Source organism: Branchiostoma floridae, chromosome 6 (genome assembly GCF_000003815.2).
Source record: "Branchiostoma floridae strain S238N-H82 chromosome 6, Bfl_VNyyK, whole genome shotgun sequence".
In the NCBI taxonomy this organism is placed as follows: domain Eukaryota; kingdom Metazoa; phylum Chordata; class Leptocardii; order Amphioxiformes; family Branchiostomatidae; genus Branchiostoma; species Branchiostoma floridae.
In genome coordinates, this window is record NC_049984.1 from 10570299 (window position 1) to 10593874 (window position 23576).

The following is a 23576-nucleotide window of genomic DNA, read 5'->3' on the forward strand; positions in this document are numbered from 1 at the left end:
GGAAAGGTTTTGTGAAGCTCAAGAATTTTGTTCAGTAATTTTATATCCTTTTTTTTTACAGTAGTTCCTTCCCTCTATCATATTACCTTGTGGCTTTTGATTAGAATATTTCAGCACGTGTGTATGCTACAGCAAAGTGTATTCTACATGTAGCACTAGGTAACAAAGGACTGGAACACAGGAGCTAGATGATATAATACACGTGGCTCTCCCTTTAAATGATTTTGCTCATCTTGATTAGATGTATAGAAACTAACAATACAAGTACATGTAGCAAGGGATACACATTACACAAACTAAGCCTTTCAAGTTTCTTTGCATCAAATGTTCAACAGATATTTACAGAAACTGAGCAGTTGCTATCAAAATTTTTGATTGACCACATACACTGGTCAAGTTTTTCTTTTCGATCACCAGTGAAATTCTTGTGCTGTTATAAATGCTGTACATCAAACTTATCATCTTTTTGCTTTTCTTAAAATATCATGAAACAATTGTCACTGCTTCCAGGACCATAATTATTCCAATTTGGCATCATCCCACTACTGTAGCCAAAGGAAAGGATGTGGCAGGATTTTCCTAACTTGTTGCAGTCCTGAAATTGAGTTATTTTTCGATTGGAAAGACATCCAGCAGAGGTCATATCTGTTGAGTTTACAGATGACAACCTGTAAGCAATCCTATGCCATGTTTGCAAAACTGAAGGATGGGGCAAAACATATGATAGAGAAAAGTAACTTCTAAGATAAGATGGAACCAAGCACATATTTTTTTGCAAGAAGGTTAATATATGGATCACATATTATTCACAATTCGAGTTGATCTTTAAAGGCCTATTGGACTTTGCATACTAATGACTTATCTATGGACTATGGTGACAGACTCCTGTTAGCCTGTTAATATGCTCCATTGCACAGTGTCCTCCCGCACTAATCATCAATACATCATCCAAATGCTAAGGGATTTTCATTAACCTCTACACCATATCATCTGAATGCTCCTCGGCACCAACAATTTTCCTCTGTACAAATTTTATACAATTTCTAAGAGAAGATAATCACTGAAGGCCTTTTCCCTGGAGTCTGCCGCGCTTGAAAGTCCAGACAATGCATGGCAAAACTCTGATTGAGTGCAGAGTCTATAAGCATGTTAACAAACTAACAATACACATGTACTGTGTCAGTATGTCTACCACCCATACCAGCACAGTACTAATACACTACAGTAAGGCTAGGGTCATTGCCACAGAGCCGCTGGAAAGCTGTTCACTTCTCCCATGTCGTTGACATTGTTTCCCTTGTAGTTGTACGTCAACTTTATTCTCATCCTGATTGGTGCCTAGAAAAGAAAATGTTAGAAACATGTAAGAACCACAACAAGAAATTGTTACTGAAATGTTGCAAGAACCGACTTTTCTTGCCAAGGATTTGTCTATGGTCAACACAGGATTAGTTTCTATTCCATTGAAATGGTCTGACAAATGTCAAAGATACAACAAAAAATGTAGTAGACTTCACAATATGTTATTATGACAGCTTTTTGATGAGCTGTTCATAATCTTTGGTGATAGTCCTGCTTTTCCATGATCCCAAGAAGATCACATTGAGGCCTTGTTGATAGGGAATACATACAAAAAAAGCTGACTCACTTTCTGTGGGTTGAGGATCTTGATGACCTGTGTGACCACTCCCATGTTGGATGCGGGGACCACACTACCAGATGGGGACTGGAGCTGAAGCTGGAATGTCTATGGGAGGCAATACAGGACAAAGTAAGCATGACAATTTCCTCCCATTCTTATCCTTTTTCATATTTCTGCAGCTGAATTTACAAACTTGAGAGTTGCAGTGAGAGAGGAAGCTACAAGGGGAGTTAGACCGCCTCCATTAAGTCTCCTGGAAAAAGATTTTGAGTATAGCAGTATGACATGACTCAGTTCCCCAAGCAAATGACTGGCTACAAAACAATCATCAAAATCTGTTTGATATGTTAGAAAGTATTTCTGACAAAAATGGCACTTTTCAGCAAAAGTAATGTCACATACCTTTGGAACTGCAGCCTGGAACACAAACTCATCCATGGGTGTATCCGTGCTGTTGGTGGCCGTCAGCGTGATGATAACTACGTTAGCATTGCTGTTGTCCTTCTGGAAGCTGAACTCGATCTTGAGCCCATTCTTTTCATATGCTATTAGTGACGGGATCCCTGGAAACACAATTCACAGACAGGTCAATATCCCATTACCTACATGTAAAATGTGATGAAGTAGAATCAGTCCTTATTGCATAGATAAAGGTGATGGTCTATCACCAAATGTTCACTGTTGTTACTTCTTGGTTGTGAATAAAAAAACTTCGTCATTCATTTATGTTATAGATTGGTCATAGCTGCCCACAAAAATTAGCAGGTCCACCAATGAGAGAGTATCTGTTGTAATAGTCACCTAGATTGTTGGCAGACATTTGCACGGCTGGTTGTGGAGTGACCCCGTCCATCAGGCCTCCTAACATGTCCACCTGGGGCTGGGGAGCGCTCATGCCAGGCACCATGGGAGCTGGACCTGGAAGGGCAGAGATCGACTGCATATTGAAGACTTGCAAAGGAATTTGTTCATACTTGGCGAAGCACAGTCTATTCAGGAAATAATGGACCAATCACCCATTTTTATACATCAATGGGCTATGTAGAAAAGTGGCTATATCAGTACATGGCCTGAACAAGTTATGCCCAGTTGTTTGGCATCGTGTGGTGAAATGGTGAAGATGTTTAGCCCCAAACCAAGAGGTCCTGAGTTTGTTCTAACATGCCTCTATGTTGTGCCCTTTACACAAATTTCTTCAATTCCCTTGGGTGAAAATGAACATCCCGCTTTAGGGACATCCCCGGACAGCATGGAGGTCCCAAGAGCCATACTTTCAACATCGAGAGTAAGATTCCTTATCCAAAGAGTAGGGATTCATCCCAGTTTGAGTGGATCAAACCTTACAGACTGTGTAATTCCTTACATGAATGTGCTTTGCTTAGAGCCCTCAACCTGATGAAGTCCAAGACAATAAAGAAGAAGACAGTTTAAGAAGAAAGACATACTAACCTGCAGCAGGTGAGGACAGGTCCAAGCCCAGCAGATCTCCCAGCAGGTCGTTACTGGCTGCAGGTGGTGCTGCAGGCTTCTCCACTTGTGGGATGACTGGGGCAGGACTTGGCCCTCCTCCTAACAAGTCCAGCAATGCATTACCCTGTAGGGTGGGCAAACAGCAATCTTAGGATTAGTTGTACTGATAAGGAAAAGTGAAGTGGTCTAAATCCAGTTTTAGCTCACTAAAGACAGAGACAGTATGTACAGGTTCATTGTACCAGGGAAGTTCCCCCAGCTCTTTTTTGACAAGCACAATGGATATTGGAGAACAGTTTAACGTCCCAGCCTAAGGACTGCAACCCTTTCCAGTAGTGTGCATGTCAGGTGAGCGACGCAGACGGAATCGAGCTCATGTCCAGTGCCACTATCCACTGGACTACGCATGCTACATGCCGTTACAAAAAAAGTTGTTAACTCACGTCCACAAGAACAAGCCTATAAAGCTACTTCAGACCTTCACAGGAGTATAAATCTGACTCAATTGAACATTTGATGGTTAGAATACTGACCTCTTCCTGTTTGACAGCAGGGCTAGCAGGAGGTGAAACTGCCGTGGTCTCTCCATTTGTGTTTGCTTCTCCCTCTCCTTTACTTCCTACCTTGGCATCTAGTGGTGGCATTCTCTCAAGTAGACCAGACCTAAGGGAAGAGCAGCAGGCTAGAGATGAGTGCGAGATCAAGAGAGCCACCAACTGCCTTGTTAGTATACTGCATCATTTCAGACATACAATGTTTTATCATAGTAAAGCCATCAAATATATCACCTCTGTTTGAACCTTTGTTTATTCATATACATGTACAAACAAAGAACATAAAAGAATAAAGTCACAAAAGAAGGAAGGGCAAAGGGAATATCAGAGAAGCAACAAACTTCACAGCTTCTGGAGCTTAAGTCTGAAAGTATATTCCTTACCTCATATGATCATAAGACTTGAAGAGTTTGGCAAATTCTACAGATCGTTGCTGTAACTCCATGTCCACGCTGCTGCCAAACTGATCCATTAAGGCTTGGATTCGGCTGGACAGCGAAGAGAATATACGGGTTAGCTTGAACTACAAGGTATGTAACTGTGAGCTTGTGATGGCCAGTTTTCTAGTTCTAGCTTGCCAAATTCCTTTGTTACCTAGACTCTCATACTTTTAAAGACTTATAATGTGTTTTCTTCATGACATTACATTGTTTCAATCCATGAAGGTTAGCTGTGTAGGTACAGTGCAGACTGATGTTTTTTTTAACTGCAAGAGACATACTGTCATCAATGCTGTTCTGACTAAACTCATTACTATACTACAACGTAACTGGCATACCATCAGATCTATCTATAACACAGTAAACGTAAAAACACGCAGGAAGATGAACATAACTCACGGTATTGTCTGTGTAAAGCGTGTGCTGAGCTTCATCACTGCAGTCAGTGTGAAGGATTTTGTGACAGCTGACGAACCAGAACTGTTCATGATTTTCTCCAGTGTGTCTAAAACCTCATCTTCTGTCACCTGCATAGTGAGAAATCTTGGTCACTGTTGATGTACATGTTACCATATTACCTAATTGCACTATCTATATACTCACATATACAATTACTTCCATTACTAAACATTTGAAAGGAATGGTAGAACATTTGCAAGAGAAAAAAAAACCACAGATATCACTGTTTCACACAAAATTAGTGGTAAAAATCATTCCAGTGACAACCACATTTGCTCATCCTTCCACAGTTACATCCTCAATGCTAGTGAAGCCTTCACTACTTACACTTGTAAGAAAATGGCCTTCTCAAAATAACTCTTGTTCAAAGCTTCACCCCAACCTGCTTGATGATGATGCTGGGTCTTGAGACACATTCCTGAAGCTAGGGACTCACCTGAAGAGGCTCTTCCTCCTCCACCTGCCCTGACATGAGGAGATCTCCATACTCTCCAACACACCAGGAGGCCACCTGGACCAGGGGTTGCTGTACAGGGAGGTACAAGTAACATGGTTTCTTCTATTTACTTAAAACTGCACTTTCTAAGTGTGAACAACAAGGCTTCTGTATACACAATGCTTCTGTAGAAAAAAGGTTATGTGTAGTGGTGAGGGATTGTATGATTCAGGGGTAAGCAGGGAATTATTTGTTAACATCAATAACAGAGTCAAAAACTTCAAGGAAAATTTAATAGAAGATTTGCAAAACTGCAACTAATCCGAAAATGAGTACTAGTAAGGCATTGGCAGTATTGAGTCAAATGAATACCCACCTGTGTGATGTCCTCCTGGATAGCCCTGAAGAGGTGCTGTACTGTGTAGGCCTGTAGTGAAGAGGCCTCCGACACTAGGGAGATCATGTGTGCAATCACATCATCTCTCACATAGCTACCAGCCTGGGGCAAGATAGAAACATTACATGTAAATATCTGTCACAACATTCGTTTTTTCTATGTATATGTCTTGCTACTTAAGTGATCATTGAAAATGCTATACATCTATAAGAAACATACTTTCATATTGCAATAGTTAAGATTACGATAATGTACTTACCGTTGACAAAACTTTCAACATAGTGTCTATGTGCCACCTTTTGTTGGGAGCATATCTGAAACAAATTGAGAGTTGGGGTCAAATATACTCTACACAAGTACATCACATAGATAATCAAATGAACTAGATAACAACATTGATGATGAAATGAGATAAATATAATAACGTTGAAACTATTTTGACATTTGGGACATAAGATACAGAGTTCTCCACTTACTTGTCGGCAGCTATGCAGATGTTGGAAGTACAGTCTACTTTAAAGATGGGGTCAGCCTTCTCCAAGAAGAAGATAAGCTCTTTCATCATCCCTCGTACATTGTTGCTGTTCACCAGTGCAAAGCTCAACTCCATTGCTCGTCTAATTAGAGTGCACAATGAGAAACAATAAATATACAAGTAGTGGAACACACTAGAAAACACAAGTCTTGGGAGAAGAAGAATTTACAAAGCAGGTAAGGGCTTTTTTTCTTTGACTTCAAGACATCCATGACTTTTGTTTCTGTGGCGAAGCGGCAAAGCAACCGCCGCTGCCTGGCCATCTGTATCCAATTCCATGGATCCGTGGGCCTGAGTTCTATCCCAGGGTCGGCTCAGCTCAGACGTATTGTAAGGGATTCCATTCGTCTTTTGGAAGGAAAGTAAAATTGGAGTCCTGTGTCAAGCATGTATAACAGCCTCATAACTCAGTTTGGGTACCTACTGGCTGCAATAATACACCAAGGTGAATATGAAATTTTCCTGCCACTTACTTTCTAATGGAGATGTCAGGGTCCTTCAGACAATCCACTATTGTGCTTCTGTGCCTCTGGACAGCATTCAAATCTGTCTGCACTGTCTTCAACAAGGAGTTCAAGGCTACATATCTGATGGGGAACAAACAGTGGTATATATGGTTACTAGTTTATTTGTTGAATGTACGGAACATGTTTTCCACCAAAGGTGTAAACAAATGATTTGGTAATGAAGGACAAAATGAACAGATTGAATGCTTACCTTATGTTCTTGTCATTGTTCAACAGGAATCTTCCCAAAATATTTACAGCTAGAACCTGAAAATAAGGCAATAGAACATTTGAAACTAGTTAATAACAAGGCTTAAGACTTGGTAAAGATCATAATAATGGTGTTAACATGAGAGGAAAAGCAGATGGAGGAGGCAATGTGAGTAAAATTTGTACTGGCTTCATTTTCCTTACCCTAAGCCCACTCTCTGATTTGATGTCCATGATAGTGAGTACTGTTTCATACAGGATTGAATTCCCAACATTCTTTGTTGTCTCTGTGTTGGTGGCAACCTGGAAAAAATGTAACAGGTCTTGTTACTTGTTCCTAACAAAATAAATAAGACCATAATACTTAATAAGAAAGTCCTCCTCTAATTTGTCTAATATGGGAGAAAAAGAAAAAAAATCTTACCTGTGCCAAAATATCATTCATGGCTTCACTTGCATCACTGTCATTTTTTCCCAGAAGCCTCAGCAACCGCAATATCCTCACCTAGGAAGGAAGAAAGATATTAGAAATGTCATGGGTAACTGACATACATAGCTAGCAAAGAAACACAAACACACAAGGTATTGCACACTGCAATAGCCACATCAGTAACAACACAAGCTGTAAGGTCATCAAACGCTACTGAAAATATAACCTCTTTGGCAAGGGTAAAAAGCAAGACAGTTCCTTCATCAACCAAGTATATGTTTTAACTTGAGCATTGGCTGAGATACTGAGGCCCTTGAAAACTGAAATAACAGCACAATTCTACCACACAATTCAGACACTAATCTCCTTACTTGTAAGAATGGATCGCTGACTCCGGACACATCATGTTCTGGAGAGTACCCTGCCATGATAAGGTTCTTCAGGATTCGCACCAGTTGTGGGACCATCTACAAGAGGAACAGACCTCCACATTGGTAACCATGTTGCAAAATAATTTGTTTGCAGGTGAAATGCAAATCAGGCTACTTCTACAAACATGATGGAATTAAGAAAGTCACACAAGGCAAAACTGAGATAAGGCAATCATCAAACAACATCTAAATATGGAGACAATGTTTTGTCTAGTACTAACAAAAAGTACAACATTGAATCTAAAAGACTAAGATAGCAGAGCAAAGAAGAGTAGGAAGTAGAAGTTGAGTTTTACAAAAAATAAACAAATTGTTTATAAGACACAACACAATGTAGAATAATTATAAACAAAGATGAAGAAACCAATATAAGAAATACTGTTTCATACAATGACAGCTAAACAGCATGCACATGAAAGTGTTTATCTTTCATCAATATCAATGTGTTGATTGTGCAGCATATCTGCATGCAATGAGTGTTCCATGAGTTGGCAGCGTACGTTGCATGCATTGCATTTACTGCTTTTATCTAATCCAGTTTTACAGTAGACGACAGGCACAGGATCACCCACCACAGCCACCAATAGTGCTAAGAGACATCCACACAAGAGCGCAAGAAGTCATGATGGAGGAACATACCTTATTCTGCTTGAATTTTACATGCAAAGAAAAATTAGGCACATTAGTCATGAAACAATCTAAAGGTGATCATATTGACTGGGTATACAACACAAATGCATGATGATGGAATATAGTACAAAAGCCAAACAATATGGAAGTTACGAGCTCCAAGCAGGCAACTATGCTAGGCTTCCATCATGCAAACTTAACAATTTTTTTTTACATTGAACATCTCAGAACATGCAGAGATATTCCACAACCAAGGATCAACACATTCAGTGATAATAGAAGCCAGATTTTACTAATCAGCAATTTCAAGTGCATGCAAGAATTACATTCTAATTTTGGCATATCTAGTACAAAAGACAAACACACACCATTACCTGTTGCATTCACAGAGAAACAACACCATCAACATCTAATCTAAAGATGGCTACATGGCTACACTATTAACTACAAGACAATGTTGAATACACATACAGACACAAGAGAAAGCTTCAAGATATGAAAGCTTTAGGGACCAAAGACTTAAGAAGGAAAATCAAAAGTGAAAGTACAATTTTTTTCTTCAAGTTGTGAACAAACTTTGAAGGTACCTTTTCACAAATACATCCAATGTTCTCACAAACAGGCCTTAATGCCACGCTAAGCTTATCTTTCTTGCTACTGCAGATATTTTCCCAATGACAATATCCATCATAATTCAAGCCACCAAAACTTCAATTCACTCAGGGTAGTTTTTGAGTTTATGACAAGAAAGTTTAATTGATATATTGTTGGAATGCCCTGTTTAAAGGCAAAGACAGAGAGGACTGGGTACCATGTGACATACAGAAGGATGATGCCAATTATGTCTTACCTTCCTAAAGTGAGCCAGAGCATCTGGGCTCTTGTCACACATCTCTGTGATCAGACACACCGCTGTCAGCAGGACACCTAAAAGGACAGCAAAACATTGTAGCACCTAATGTAGCTTTCTTATAAACCATACCATATACACAACTTTTATTCTGACCTTGATATTTATTGACAATCCATATAAATTGTTAACTCTTTCTACTTTCATTGAACTTGGGCCGTGCAAATTTGTATGTTTGCCTTTTACATTGGAAAGGTTCAAAACACAAATGCAGAAATGGCTTTTTTTTCACCTGTCAACACCATATGCACAAAAGCTATTCAAATGTTATCAGTGATTCAATAATGGCATGAAGGGAAGGATGACATAAACAAATATCTCTCACCATGATTTTTCTCATTCAGCAGGTTCTTTGTGGCTGGTAAGAACATCTCCATCAATTCTGGAACCTTCCTTATGATGCGAACTGCACATAGAGCAGCCTGAAACAACATTTGTCATTGTAGCATTAATATTTATCTTTCCAAACTATCTCAGCCCAATCTATATATCTTAGCCATACATTTTCTTTCAAATCCTGGAAGTAAAACCTTCCCTTTACGAATTCAGTTCTAATGTACATTAACAGGCAAGTCATCAAAAGTTTATATTACACTGCTAAACAACGAGATTTTAAAACACTCAAAACCTTTCAGCTACTTCTCATCTGTATGCTACTTTTTAATGTAATGATGTCACTTAGATGAGCCAAAAGTAGGATAAGGTGAAACAGAAATCTTACCTTCTTCTTGATGTAAGCATTGGACGACTTGAGGAGTTTCTCCACTTCTCCTGCCAAGTCCCTGCTCATCTCGACAGAGCAGATATTTCCCAGGGTGCCGAGCGCCAGCCCCACCACAAACTGGGTGTTGTGGTTCAAGTCACTAGGAAACAGATCACAAAATGTATTGTGAGTTATCAATGATGGCATCCAGTGACCACAATTCCTTTGTACACTGTGGAGATTTGTATGTGTTCTATGACTTAGGTTCTAAGTTCGAGTTTGGGACAGTAGGTTTGTACAAGGACTGTGAGTGGTTGAAGTACTTTATTACCAGTGTTCTGCAATATTGTAGACTGGCAAAATTTGTTCTGCAATTTGGAAATATTTTCGGCAAATACAGAAGCCTCCATAAATCCTTCTCTACCTACTCATAATGCCTGGCATTTCAATCATACGTAGTTTTGCAATGCATATCATTATAGTAATCATTCTCACTCTTTTTAATTACAGTCTTGAAAGATGATCCTTCTCTGCAGATTTAGCATTCCCTGATACCTGTGATGACCTACCTTACATGCAAGGTCTCCCAAGTCTAATACAAACCTTGGGACCCACTCCACAACCAAGTTGCTAAAATAATCCATATAATAAACTCACTTCTTGAGACTGTTGGTGACCAACAGGTGAACATCCTGTCTCTCATCCAGCAGGAGAGCTGCACCAAGGTAACCAATCCGCTTGTCTGTGAATCTGGGGGACGCGATCAACTTCAAGCATTCCAGCTGAAAAGAGTGACATCGAAAGTTAAGTAGGAATTAAACTTTGATGAAGCAACAGATTGAGAGGGCTTCTCAAGCAGAGTTTACTGTTAATTTTCATATTCTCTCTAGATAAGATGTATAACCTACTTTCATATTCAAGTCCCTTAAAAAGGCTCACATAGTAAGACAAATGATACTAGATATGCCATTTTATCTTACATCATGTAGCTTCAATATCAATATCTACTTACAAGTGAAACATTTATGCTACATACATTTCTTATCTATCACATAAAAAAAACATACCTGTCCAAAATGTGCAGGATAGCCCAGCATGTGGATGTACAGTAGCTTGGCCACATTACGGCAGCGATAGGTGTTGTCCTCGTCTCGGAACATGCCACGGATACTCGCACACTCCTTCTCAATCACAGCCCTCTCCTCGGCCTGGGTGCGGACCGATCGGATCTGCCGGATCAGGTCGCGCAGCTTAGCCGGCGCCGGCATTGTCAACTTTTCTGTAGACACACAGGTGATTGGATGGTATGATTAAAACTATTGAAGTACATGTATAATACTGAGGTAGATATTATGTACAAGCAGAATCTTACAATAGAAATGGTTAGCTTTACATTACAATCACCCACAATAATCAAATGTATATGAATACAACAGATTATGGCTTTAAGTTTAATCCTTGTTATAAAAGACAGGCACAGGTTGAGCTTTACTCCATTTGCTGCCAGCCAACAAAACGACTTGTATTAGTTGAGAGCAACCTAAACAGCGAAAGAAGAGAAAAGAGACACAGGAAAGAAGAAGAAGAAACACCTCCACCTAACATAGAGGTAAAACTGAAGTATTATTGACAAAGAAATGTGTTACTGTTACATAGTTAAAGGAACGCATCATAAGCTTTGAAGTGACTTGCAAAATATAATATGTTCTCAGAGAATTTTAATCTAAGCCGAGAAATAAAATCATGTGACCTTCAGGTCTACAATTCCAGTGGCATCATCGAATCCGGTGTTCTACTATCAAACTGGAAAATCTTACATTAAGTTAGTAATTGTTAACAGGAGGTGATGATGTCATGGGAGTTGTCTTTTTGCACAGATTTTTTATTTCCATATTTCAATACTCCTTTAATATAAATTTACGTAACATTCTTTCTACTAACATGCAAGCCACTTCAAATACTGTAAGGCACTCATTTAAATGTTGCAAACAGCCAGGAAGCCGTCTGTGGCAAGATTTGCAGCCCTTACCCAGTAGCTGACTCATGGGGGCAGGTTACCCGTTTTCTGTAAAACAGTCAGGAATATGATCAAAAATTAACACAGCTTCAATACATAAATCAACATATGGATTATACCTTTATACCAACATAAATAAAATCCCATATACAGATGATTTAATGTCAATGTCTACCTTTTATCACCTTTTATCAACATTATATAATATTACAATAAATAACATCATGGCCAAATATCTATGACTAAGCAAAAAATAATCATCATCAGGGACATCACAACTTTCCTCCAGGGATACAATCAATATACATTGACCAACGGTATAAAGCCTTTATCATAAATTTGACCTGTATAATGTGCTTCAATGATTTTTTTAAGTAATGTCTGAAAGCAAAATGTTGCTTTGACGTTGAGCCAAGGGGAAATTTTGCCCCAAAGCTATACATCAGCAGGCTAGAAAACACTAATCTACCTCAATGATCTACTACTAGTACTAATAGAGATTCATTGAATATACTATAATAGAACTGAAGTATACCATAAAGATTCACTGAAACTTCTAGTGTATCATAAAGATATATAAAAGCCTAATAACATTCTTGTCAAAAGGCTGTCACCCTTTTCCTATGAAACATTTGGATGCCCCATCAAAGTTACAGTGCCTTCTAATTGTAGACACAAGAAAAACGAGTTTGTGAGTAATCTAGCCAAAATAATGTGGCATTGCTAGCCTCATTACTACCCTACCTGCAGCCTCAGGTTCAGGTCATTACGTTCCACATAGAAACCTCTAATGTTGCAATTAGTCTTTGGATGGATCTTACAAGTTGCAACGAACCAGGCCCCAATGGGCCTCATTTTCAACTAATTTCTCCCACAATATTCTACTTGGAGTCACAGCTGCGCAATTCTCTTCTTTGCTTTCTGCTCTACTGCCTCCCTACTGTGGTAATTGGCTGTTGAACATTACTTTTATAGAGCCAAGGGAAAATACAAGACATTTTAATGTATAGCAGGAAGCATCATGGAATGAAAGATCTGACTCATTCTGAGGTCCCATAAAGGAGGTTATGGCAATAGGCACAACATGTAACTTGGGCAAATTTGCACATAAGCAAATACATCAATGTCTTGAATGCTTTTTCCAATGGCCTAGAAGAGGTCTATAGGTATGTATCCATGTAAGTGTTTCCATAATGGCCTTCTACATTGCATTCTTGCCTTCTTACTGCAGCTCTTATGGGCATTTGAATCACAGCAGCGACATGGCTTTCATATCTACAAGAACAATTCAATATTGTAAAATGTTTTACATGTCTCTGGAAACTATTGCACACATAAAAACACAGTGCCTCATCTGTTAGCCTAAGGTCCAGGATAAAATGTATACCAAAGAACAAATACAGACATTATTAAAGTCCATGTCACACACATTGTCACTATAAACTTGCAAGGTAACTAATCTATATTGACATTTTAACTGATGTTCTTCAATGACAAACTGGAGACAAGTGACTGTTTACTATATGTCACTGACAATTTTGGCATTTAAGGTTTACCTTGAGAATGTCAAGGGTACATAGAGAGAACTATGGTATTAACATGTCACATGACCACACTAAGTCTAATGAATCCACATGCCATTCTATAATGTTCCCAAAGACAAGAACTAATCTTTGGTTAGGGAATTTCATATAAACATCATTTGAAAGTTGAGTAAAGATGAACAATAAGTGATTTTGAATTTTTAACCTTGCACACAAATTTCTCTCTTGCTTGTGTCAGCAATACATGTACATTACCCTATTTATAATACTACAATTTACTTATACATACTTATATACTTACGTAATCCTGTATATCTATAAGAATTTGAGGGAGTAGCATATAGGACTTTTGTTGTGTCAATGAATATTAGACATCCAGGTAAGAGAATATGCAAAGTAACAATTACTCCAGCAAATGGATAGATTTTGGAAATGGTCAGATGTTTTCCACAAGCTTTCATTTTCATCAGTCCATTTTATTTATAAGATAAAGTTGAAGTTGATACATTGCATTAAATTTAAAGGAAAAATATGCATCATTGTGGAAGGTCATGTCAAGGTCACAGTACAATCCTATCTTAGTCCTGGTCATTTTTTCGTATCCATGCCATGTCTTGCACTAATATAGCACTGATCAAATGTTTTCACTGAGGGACCAGTAATCTGCACTCAAATGATTCAATCATTTCATTTTGTAAAGAAAGCTGGCAGTTGCCCATGTAGAAAATAAATTGGTAGTTCAATTTCCCATTTTGGTTCTGGTTAACATCAACTTCCGATCAAGGTATATGTATCTTGGGAATTAACTGACCTGCATTCAGATCTACCCTTGTACCGTATTCTGTCCTTATAAATATTTCATCAACCTAATTGCTAAAACATCTCAACTATCTCAATGTTCTTAACATTTGAGACTTTTCTTGTGTCTGTATTTGTACTGTGCCATTACATACCTTATAATATAAGTTTATATACACACCTAAATAGGTAGGTAGGTAAACAACATTCAATTTCAACAAATTGAAACTAAAGTAACTGTCACAAGAAAAGGGTAAAGCCTAGTTAAGGTGAAACACATGCAACAAGCTAACCCACAAAGGCCCCGTTCATGATGCAAAAAATGAAACAGTTCTATCGGTTAGGCCTGGAAATCCGACAGCAAACGACAGGAAACGGTTTGCATTTTGCGTTCACGATGCAAACTTGCAAACCGTTTCAGTTCCTTGAAAAGACAAGGTAATACGACCTCTGACCCCTGAGGTTGTTGTGATCTTGCCCAAACTTGTACTTCTGTGTCAGATTATTGGTCTTTGATCGTAATTGAACCAACGTCTTACTGAATTCCAAGCTGGGTTCTGTTATGACCTTGGAAATGTCTCTGAAAACATTGTGGTCCCGATATATGCTATGCTATGACATTTCCACTGGATCTCCTGACACATTCCCCTTGCGATATCAGGACTGCTAGCTCCTCAGTCCGACCAGGAGGCGGCCTGATTATAGAAACGAATCGTACAATTGAAAACGCGGCCGAAACACCCGAATGACAAGTTAAAAATTGTACTTTTCCCCCGTGGCGCCATCAAATATGAACGCACATGCCCGGATGTAAAACGGATCGCGCCGCTTTTGCGTTCATGATGCAAATTCGCAATTCCGGATAAGGAAGAAACCGTTTCAATACTACCTCGCGAGGAGGTTCCGAACAAACCGTTTCCTATCGCTTCAGATCCGTTTCGGACCGTCCATGATGACAAAACTTATCCGTTTCAGCTTACCTAACCGATAGTAACCGATAGAACCGTTTCATTTTTTGTATCATGAACGGGGCCAAAGTCAAACTTGTAATAAAATGTCATGCATTGTGATTATCTCTGCTTTGACATTGACCTCTGCCATTCACAGATATGTTTTTCATTATGGATCTCTTGCTGTCAATCTTTACTTTCGATGACTTTCCAGCAATATCTTACGTCTGATGCATTTGTAACCCAAATGTGTTTCTACATGTAGGCAGCTCTGTACTTTGAGTAAACAAATAATGCTTGCCAAGATTTCTATTCCATCTGATGTTCTCTGCAGCTTTATAATTTGTAACATTTCATGTTCTACTGGCAGCTACCAATCAGATTGCAGGATTGCAGCTATTTCAGTGACAATGCCTATGAAATGACTTAGAACCAAGCTATAGAGACATCAATGGTTATGTATATTTGTACACCTGTGGACTCTGATCTCCCATGCACATCATCAAAGTGCAAATCAACATGATCAAAGACATCACCGTATTTATAACCAAACTCAATAGAGACATTAACATTGGTTTATTGTAATCCTTCCTATTCCTGAAACTTCATTCTTGTTTGTATGACCCATCTCCTAGTAGAGAATGTACAAACCAGGATTTTGGGAAAGGGGGAGGGGTGGGGCAATGACCCGAGCCATAATGAAATGTCAGAAGACCACCTTTGGTGAGCCTCTGCGAGTTTAGGCCAAATAAATATCACTGATCATGTGATGTACCAGACTGAGAATGTGTTCAAAGCCAAACCGATAACTGTGAAATTCCGCGAACGTGACAAATATAATTTGTGCGCCTTGTTTCCTGTGGATTTTAGATGAGGAAGTACGGAATGCAGGTGTCGTTTATAGGTGTGAAAAAATGGCACAGGTAGGAAACCACCTACCGGTGTTCCGGCGACAAGGATGTTTACCACTCGAGTGCCATTTTCAAGGGAGTCATAAAACACACGGGGTTTATAACTGACGTAATGTGATCAGAAGATCCTAATTTTCAGTGACTAGGTGACTGCGTCGTCATTTAGCGAGTAAAATCATTCGCTGGCCGCATGTTTCCAGTTGGCCTACATGTCAGAGCTCAACCAGACTGACGAGGCAGTGAGCAAGTTCCGCTGACAGGAAATTTGCAATCACGTAATCAACGGCCCTGTTATGGTGGCACAAGAATATTCTATGTATACTCTATAGTGTAATGTGTCCATCGATCGCAGCGGGAGTACTCACCTGTAGTTAGAAATGTCCAAAATCAGAAGAAAATCGTGCTACGTCCACTGGGGGAACTCTCCATGAAATCCAAGATGGCGGCCACCTGGCCTGATCACTGCCCACCTGTCCACACAGGCGCACACCTCCTACCGACGACCTCACGCAAATTCTTAACTTTGAAGAGAAAAGATATTACACGACAACTATGAAGTGTCAGTTTGGAATCTACTTGTTTGAATAGATATCACCCATTGATATTCTTTAAGCGAGAAGCGCCGTTTGTACCGCGCACTATATTGTTTGTGGCGGAGGTTTATATCTGACACTCCCGCAAATCTCGCCCGACTCGTGGCAATCCTGACGTCATCGCTTAATCTCGTGTCCAGGGTACTCTATGCGTTGAGCGAGCAGCATGGGTGACATGAGTGATGGAGCTAGCTAGTGGCTATCTCCTTGTACGAATCTCCACAATAGATCCTACTATTTTGTTTGGACTTTCTTCCATTGACATATGCGCCCAAACTACCAATTGTTTGAAGTCCTATTAAAATGTCCTAATCTCTGTTTCTGACTGAGTGAATTACCAAGTCAAACTTCCTGCTAATTATCATTAAACTAATTTAAATCGGCATAATGTGCACAGAATGTGAATCATTCTGAAATAATATGAAGTTGACATGAAAACGCTTTTGCTAATCTGTTGCACCCTGTTCATCACCAAGTTGTATTGGTTACTACTTGTATTAAATTGTGCACACATAGGCTCCTGTAAGAGAAGTAATGTTACCTGAGGGTCTGCATGCCTTTTTCCGTTAAGCGTTACGAGCCATTCTAATTCACCGTTAATCGTTACCGACCCGCTCTAATTCAACGTTAATCGTTATCGGTATATTCTTCGTGAAGCGTTATTGGTCGTTTTATTTCAACGTTAATCGTTATTTGTTATCCCGAATTTACCGTTAACCGTTACCAAGAAATTCTTCGTAACCTATACTATACTATACAAAGGAAGTCAAATGCCAGATAGAACCCCTGAAAATGCAGGAAATGGCGTTTCAAAGGGTCCAGATTTCAAAATTTCTCCGAGCCTCCCGGCCTTCGGCTCTAAACATGGTAAAATACGTTGCAGATGCGTCTCCCTCAAAACTTTATCATTCATACAAATTTCAGTGTCAAACATAGCTAAGTTTCGGGCAAAAAGTTCTCATAGAATGCAGAAAATGAGTTTTTTCCCGGACCTCCATCCAATGCGACGGCTTGCGCCTTTGGCGTTCACGACGACATGGCGAAAATATGTTAGGGGCGTGGGTTTTCACACAAAAACAACCTTTCTCTCTCATAAGATGTCATTTGATTTAGCTTCGTCTTACGGCAAAATCTGTCCTTCAAAATGCAGTAAATGGCATTTCAGACGGTCCAGATTTTAAAATTCTCCCGGACTTATATTGCAACACCTCGTGCCTTCCGAGCGCGAATTGGTAAAAATATGTCGAGGCTCTGGGGGTGGAGGCCAAAGCTACGAGTATAATCATGTGTAATTTGATGAAAATATAATGTCAAAATCAACCTAGCTTAGTCGGTCGGCAAAATTTGCCGAAAATGCAGGAAATAGCATTTAAGAGGGTCTTGATTTTAACCCCCCCCCCTGGAATGCGTCGCGCCTTCGGCGCTCCATGTGCTGAAACAATAGTTCAATCCACCTCCCCCCCCATAAGAACTTTGCTGCCGCCGTCTCTGTGACCCTCTGTGGCGGGCCGGGAGCTCTGCCTCTGTCAATTTACAGATGTCATGGACATTGTCCCTGTCATTCCTCCGGGTTCTGGGCACCTTTTGCTTCTCACAATGTATTTTCACCCATTGATATAGCTACTCTAGCGTTGTATGAATAGGAATGCATGTCAATATTAATGTTATGCTTTGTAACTCATTCTGAATTTACCGTTAAGCGTTTCCGAGCCTCCTGAATTTACCGTTAAGCGTTACCTGGCCTCCTGAATTCACCGTTAAGCGTTACCAAGACCCCCCCATGCAGACCCTCTTACCTGGGAATCATCTGGGTAAATTAGTTTGTTCCTATGTTCGCTTCTGCTACCCATCTGGGGAACTGAAATCATTTAGTGATGATGTAGTTAATGAGTACGAGTGAATTAAGGTATGGGTTCTAGAGCGCTTGTTTGAATGAGCGTTCCAACACCTGTTCGAACATACGTTTCAGGTGTTGGAACACCTGTTTGAACAATCGCTTTTGAACCCATTTCTTTGATTTGCTCATGCCCTAATCCAAAACTTGGATGAGAATTGAATATTATACTAAGGTGATAGAGATGTTGTAGTTACCATACAGAATAGCAGAGAAGCGACTTTACATAGTGTACAATAAACGTTGGAACGAAAAGTGACTATATAGTGTACAATTAACGTTGGAGCGAACTACTAACAAATGGTACACAGGCTGACGTTACATATCCTCTTCAAACAACAGGAGACTCTTGGAGCTATGAGGAAAGTAATAACTTGGCAAAATGTAGGAAAGCAAGAAGCACAGGATACAAGAATCCAAATAAAGTAATGTTTATTTTCTATAGCTATACATCAGGTGAACACAGGTAACATTACAGTCATTCCACAATCAGCCAACAAACATTTGTGTGCTTCCAACATGTTACTCGTTTTTTAGATCCATAAAACTACGGCATTAGCATGTCCTCTTCCTACTTGTAAAGATAACATACCAAACCTCAATATGAAAAGAACCACTTTCTGTAGGAGAACATGTTATCGAATGCCATCTTTATTTTGGGGAAGTTGAAAGTGAACCCAGACTCTAATGTGCGCTTTGGGACGACTGCCTGGCCCTCCGTCAGCATCTTTGCTCTCTCTTCTCCTAGAGCAAAGTTTACGATGGGCCTTGGCAGTGGGAAGAAGCCTGGTCTCAGTAGGACTGTGTTGAATTCTTTTGTGAAGTCCCAGTTTGTGATAGTCTCAGGTGCCACACCATTCAGGACTCCCGTGACCTTTTCATTCTCAAGGGCATGCATGACAAGCCTGGTGAGATCATTGATATGGATCCACGGGAAGAACTGCATTCCGTCACCTATCACTCCTCCGGAGCCAAACCAGAAGGAGAAATACATCTGTTTGATGGCACCACCATCCCGGCCAAGGACAACACCTGTGGAGGTTTACAGCAAGAAATGTATCAGTAAACAGGAAGGGAAAATATGTAATGCTAGTTCACCTTTATCCGAAGGATAACCTTTATCCGTTGTATAACAGAAAATTAGGGATAGCAAGTGGGCGGATGCTGGCTTCAAACTGTATTTTTAGTAAGTGAAACCACTGTTCATTAACTTGATATCATTCAATACAACAGATAAAGGCTACCCCACAAATACATGTTGTATATGTGAACTAACAAACCACAGTGACAACTGTCTGGTTCAGGCCATTGACCTTGTTTGATTTGCACTTGGAAGGGAGGAAGAGGAAGAAACAAAGCAAAAACATATGTTTCCCTTCTGTAATGGAAAACATAATAAATCGTGAACCATGGCATGAAGGAAGACTTCTACATGGACAGTGATACTGATAGTTAGAAAAAAATCATTGCCAGTAAAAAAAATCACAGAAAACCAAACTTGTAAATCATTTAAGAGAGATCTCTCTTAAACAAGTTACAAATTTGGTTTTACAAGTTACAAGTTAGACTTTTCCACACCTGATCTGATGATGACCTCTCTGGTGTTCGTGTTCTCAGCTGGTAGTTTTGCTGCCTCCTCCCAGGCTGTGGCCAGCTGAGAGATGTAGTCAAAGTCTCCTCCAGGACTGTCTTCATCATAGTCATACACATAACTGGGCTTGTAGTATCCTGGGCAGGGTGGAAAAGGTTTGAAGGGTTATTGACATAGGAAGAATAGTGCTTAGATAAAGCAGCTATTGTGTTTTGAGTTCATGTTCAGTGAGTTGATGCTCTCTCAAGGCTAACTCCTAACATCCTTCATACGCAGGGCATTGCATGCTTTTTTTATACTTTTTTTAACCAAATGTTGTTTATTGTTTAAAAACCTTGCAATTTTGCGTACCTGAATTCAGATGGTTTTTATTATTTTTAAACAAACAATGAAAACATGTAAGATGTCTGACTATAATACGTCAATTTTGAACTGGTTGCTATTTTGCTACTAGTATCTGTTCCAACGTTCAAAACATCGAAAGCTGAATGTTTCTACTTTGAAATTTTAAACTCAGATTCAGGCTTGGGATAACATGGCTGTGTATTACTGATAGTCTAAAATACAAGTGTTGCAGACAAACTGTTGGACTGTTGTACACTTACCTACTCCAGAGAAGGACACCCAGACCTTGGGAGGATTGCTAGCCTCACTGATGGCCTGGGCCAGAGTCTTGGTTGTCTCCACTCTGCTGTCCCACACTTCCTTCTTAAAGCCATCTGTCCATCTTGTAAAAAGTAGCGGTACATTCATTTAATGGAAGAAGAATTGCTAAGTGCCAATGAAATGGGGTGTTCGGAATTACCGGTCCGGTCCGGACCGCGGAATTACCGGTCCGATCTGGTTTGGTTTGGGGGCGGAAAAACCGGTCCGACCTGTTCTGCGTGTAGCTACGCCCCATGGCAGAATTGAACAGAATTGCATGTTGTATGGTGTGTTCCTGTATATCACAACATGGAGCGCACTGATTGGATGTATGGGGGTCTGCATGCTAATGTCACTGTTTACGTCAGATCGATCGGCGACGGTTAACATATACATTGCACTGGTGGAAAGTTTGCCATGACCGAAGCACTGAACGGAACCTACTGCCAACAACACTCACTGTAGTAAAACAGTCACTTTTGAACACTAACGTTATTGTAGATTACGATGGGGCGATTACGATTAGCATAATCGTGTACACGCCGTAAATCCGATCGTAATACGGCCGTATTTACGGGACGGTATCACGTGAAGAGCGGTCGATTCTCACCTCACCTCACCTCACCGGTCGGTTGTATTCAGAATATTCATTGAATACCGTGTACACGGAATATTCATGAGCATTATTATTAATCAAACAGCCTGATTTACGGCAGAAATTTAACAGCGTCTGGTCGGAAGGGCGGGGTTCTACCGCGTATGCAACGTAATTAGACTGTGTTTAAGTAAAATGGCTAGCCGATCTTAAACTTTTGCTATTTTCCTAACACGAAAGAACAATTCTCATAACCATATTTTCTTTGAAATAATTCTTCATTCAAAAATATGTGTATTCAAACAATACTGAGATAAATGCAACCATTGCAACGTCAATATAAAGCGCCTGTACATGTTCGCAGAAAACCAAACATAACCGGACAACACAAGTCACCGGCAACTTTGATATTGCCGCCGGGCGTGATCAAGATCGGGAACATGCACCAGTGCGCAGTTTGAAAGCCACCTTTGAATTTTGATAGGAATATCTGTGCACAGCAAATACATATCTGGAATGGTGCAACTATGTATTTTAGAGCTACTACTTACTCGCTTTCTATTAGATATGACCAAAGATGGGTACACTATACACTATAGAGCTTAAAGGCACTTTTCTCCTTGGTATGACACACGCAGTCGGCGTGGTTTTGTGTGGGGTTCAGAAAGTGAGGAATGTTGTCAAACTTTGTGGTTTTGAGCGGATGTATGGGACCTACATTATTGAAATAGAAACCAATAGATGTTTTCTGCGGGTGAATATGTTTAATAGATGTTCAGATACCGGTAGCATTGTAGCAAAAATGGGTCTGACCCGGGCCCTCTTGCCGCGCCGCTCAATTTGATTGACACATATGCGGGCGGGGCGCGGCTTCTTTGAGTTTGACCAAGGAGGTTAATCGCATTGGTTTGGTACAAGCAAGGACGTTACATCTGATGTAACGTCCTTGGTACAAGCAGAAGATTATATGTTCTTTTGTTTTGGGGCTCATTCATACAACCCCCTCTCGACATTTCTTGCAGTATGAATCGGAAATGCAATTTTTTTAATATATGGACGATGGACTTCTATAATGCTATTTTTTTATATCAAGATTTTGAAATCAAGAGCTCATGACAGTTATTGCCTCATGTTAGTGTCAGTTGTTAAACCAGGACATCAGAATCTAGGATCGCTGCAAGGTTGAATGTACTCCAGGCCGTCGGCGAGGAAAACAACTCCTCTAGCCGGCTGACTCCCCTAGCGTACCATTGACTCTATTTGTCCATTTTCTACAATTAAACCACCGATCCGCGAAGCCTGGTAGAGGCTAGGGCTTCTTGGTGGAGCTGCACCCCCGACGATCAGCAGTGTGCAACGGATGGAACCCCGAATCCCTTTATTCTGACTTAGAAATGTAGCTACCTAATAATAGTACATTTTGTATGTAGTGTATGTAGTATATACATAGAAGTAAGTGTAATATTAGTTGCGACTTCACAAGTTTCAACAGATACGGTTAATTAGTTACGCCAAACAACACAACATTGAACAGACATATACGATCAACAAATACATTAAAGCACATAAAGTTGAAAGAATGCCTTGTATTGATTTCGTCGGTGCGACGATCAGGAGCGGCAGTCAGCGATGTTCCGTCAGGAAGCTCCGTCAGGAACAGGTAGGTCTTGTTGGGCCCCTCGGCACCCTCGACGACCAGCAGCATTATTTCAAGCAAAGTCGTCGGATGAAAACATAGTTATCGTCTAGTAAAGTAGTTGTGATATCAATAACTAATTAAACAAGGACCATCAGCTTATCTAGAAATACATAGTATATCCGGGCATATGGTTACATCATACAATGTATATTGTAAATTGTATATTGTATTACACAATGTATATTAAATATATTCCGGCTTTCTAAGAAGAAAAAAATATCCGAAAAGTCCGCCTCTAGAAAAGTAGCTATGATATCAATCAATTCCTAACAAATGAGCATCAGCTTATCTATAGAAATGACCGGAAATGATCTATAGAAAGTTATGACCGGGCATAATATGGTTCTACAATTTCACCTTGTACATGTATATGGTAAATAACCAACTCAGGCAAACATTATATTTCCACTTGCAAAGAAAAAAAGGTTATACTCAGTGAGACATTTGTAATGGGAATATTAGAAATTGTCTCCGATTTCTAACGTAATGTAGGAAGTTCTACACGATCCTGAAAAGCTATCGTTCAGGCAGTTAGTGGACATCTGTCGTTCCTTTGGTGGAGGGTAGATTAGGCAAGTTGGTGAGA

General features: G+C 39.9%; 2 protein-coding genes across 3 annotated transcripts in view; both read right to left on the reverse strand.

Annotated features, from left to right (window-relative positions):
• Positions 1 to 16523, reverse strand: part of LOC118417323 (AP-1 complex subunit gamma-1-like) — a gene marked incomplete in the record, with an annotated part of 17514 nt that extends 991 nt beyond the window's left edge. The window contains 25 exon segments of the mRNA XM_035822851.1: positions 8 to 1338; positions 1649 to 1747; positions 2045 to 2205; positions 2444 to 2560; positions 3092 to 3236; positions 3646 to 3775; positions 4050 to 4154; positions 4506 to 4633; positions 5002 to 5091; positions 5378 to 5500; positions 5658 to 5712; positions 5875 to 6015; positions 6407 to 6520; positions 6651 to 6706; positions 6854 to 6952; positions 7074 to 7154; positions 7451 to 7546; positions 8150 to 8158; positions 8991 to 9067; positions 9376 to 9472; positions 9772 to 9913; positions 10411 to 10535; positions 10821 to 11032; positions 11783 to 11818; positions 16339 to 16523. Coding sequence (XP_035678744.1) covers positions 1237 to 1338; positions 1649 to 1747; positions 2045 to 2205; positions 2444 to 2560; positions 3092 to 3236; positions 3646 to 3775; positions 4050 to 4154; positions 4506 to 4633; positions 5002 to 5091; positions 5378 to 5500; positions 5658 to 5712; positions 5875 to 6015; positions 6407 to 6520; positions 6651 to 6706; positions 6854 to 6952; positions 7074 to 7154; positions 7451 to 7546; positions 8150 to 8158; positions 8991 to 9067; positions 9376 to 9472; positions 9772 to 9913; positions 10411 to 10535; positions 10821 to 11032; positions 11783 to 11798 — 2520 coding nt within the window.
• Positions 16524 to 18872: 2349 nt separating this feature from the next.
• The window catches only part of LOC118418001 (epimerase family protein SDR39U1-like), an 8075-nt gene continuing 3371 nt past the window's right edge, over positions 18873 to 23576 (reverse strand). Inside the window, exons 4-6 of one of the 2 annotated variants that reach the window (XM_035823791.1) lie at positions 20657 to 20778; positions 20039 to 20188; positions 18873 to 19492 (exon numbers count right to left, since the gene is read on the reverse strand). In XM_035823791.1, coding sequence (XP_035679684.1) covers positions 19059 to 19492; positions 20039 to 20188; positions 20657 to 20778 — 706 coding nt within the window. In that variant the 3' untranslated portion in view covers positions 18873 to 19058. Of the gene's footprint in view, positions 19502 to 20038; positions 20189 to 20656; positions 20779 to 23576 lie in introns of both variants that reach the window. The other variant, XM_035823790.1, reaches the window with a different exon arrangement.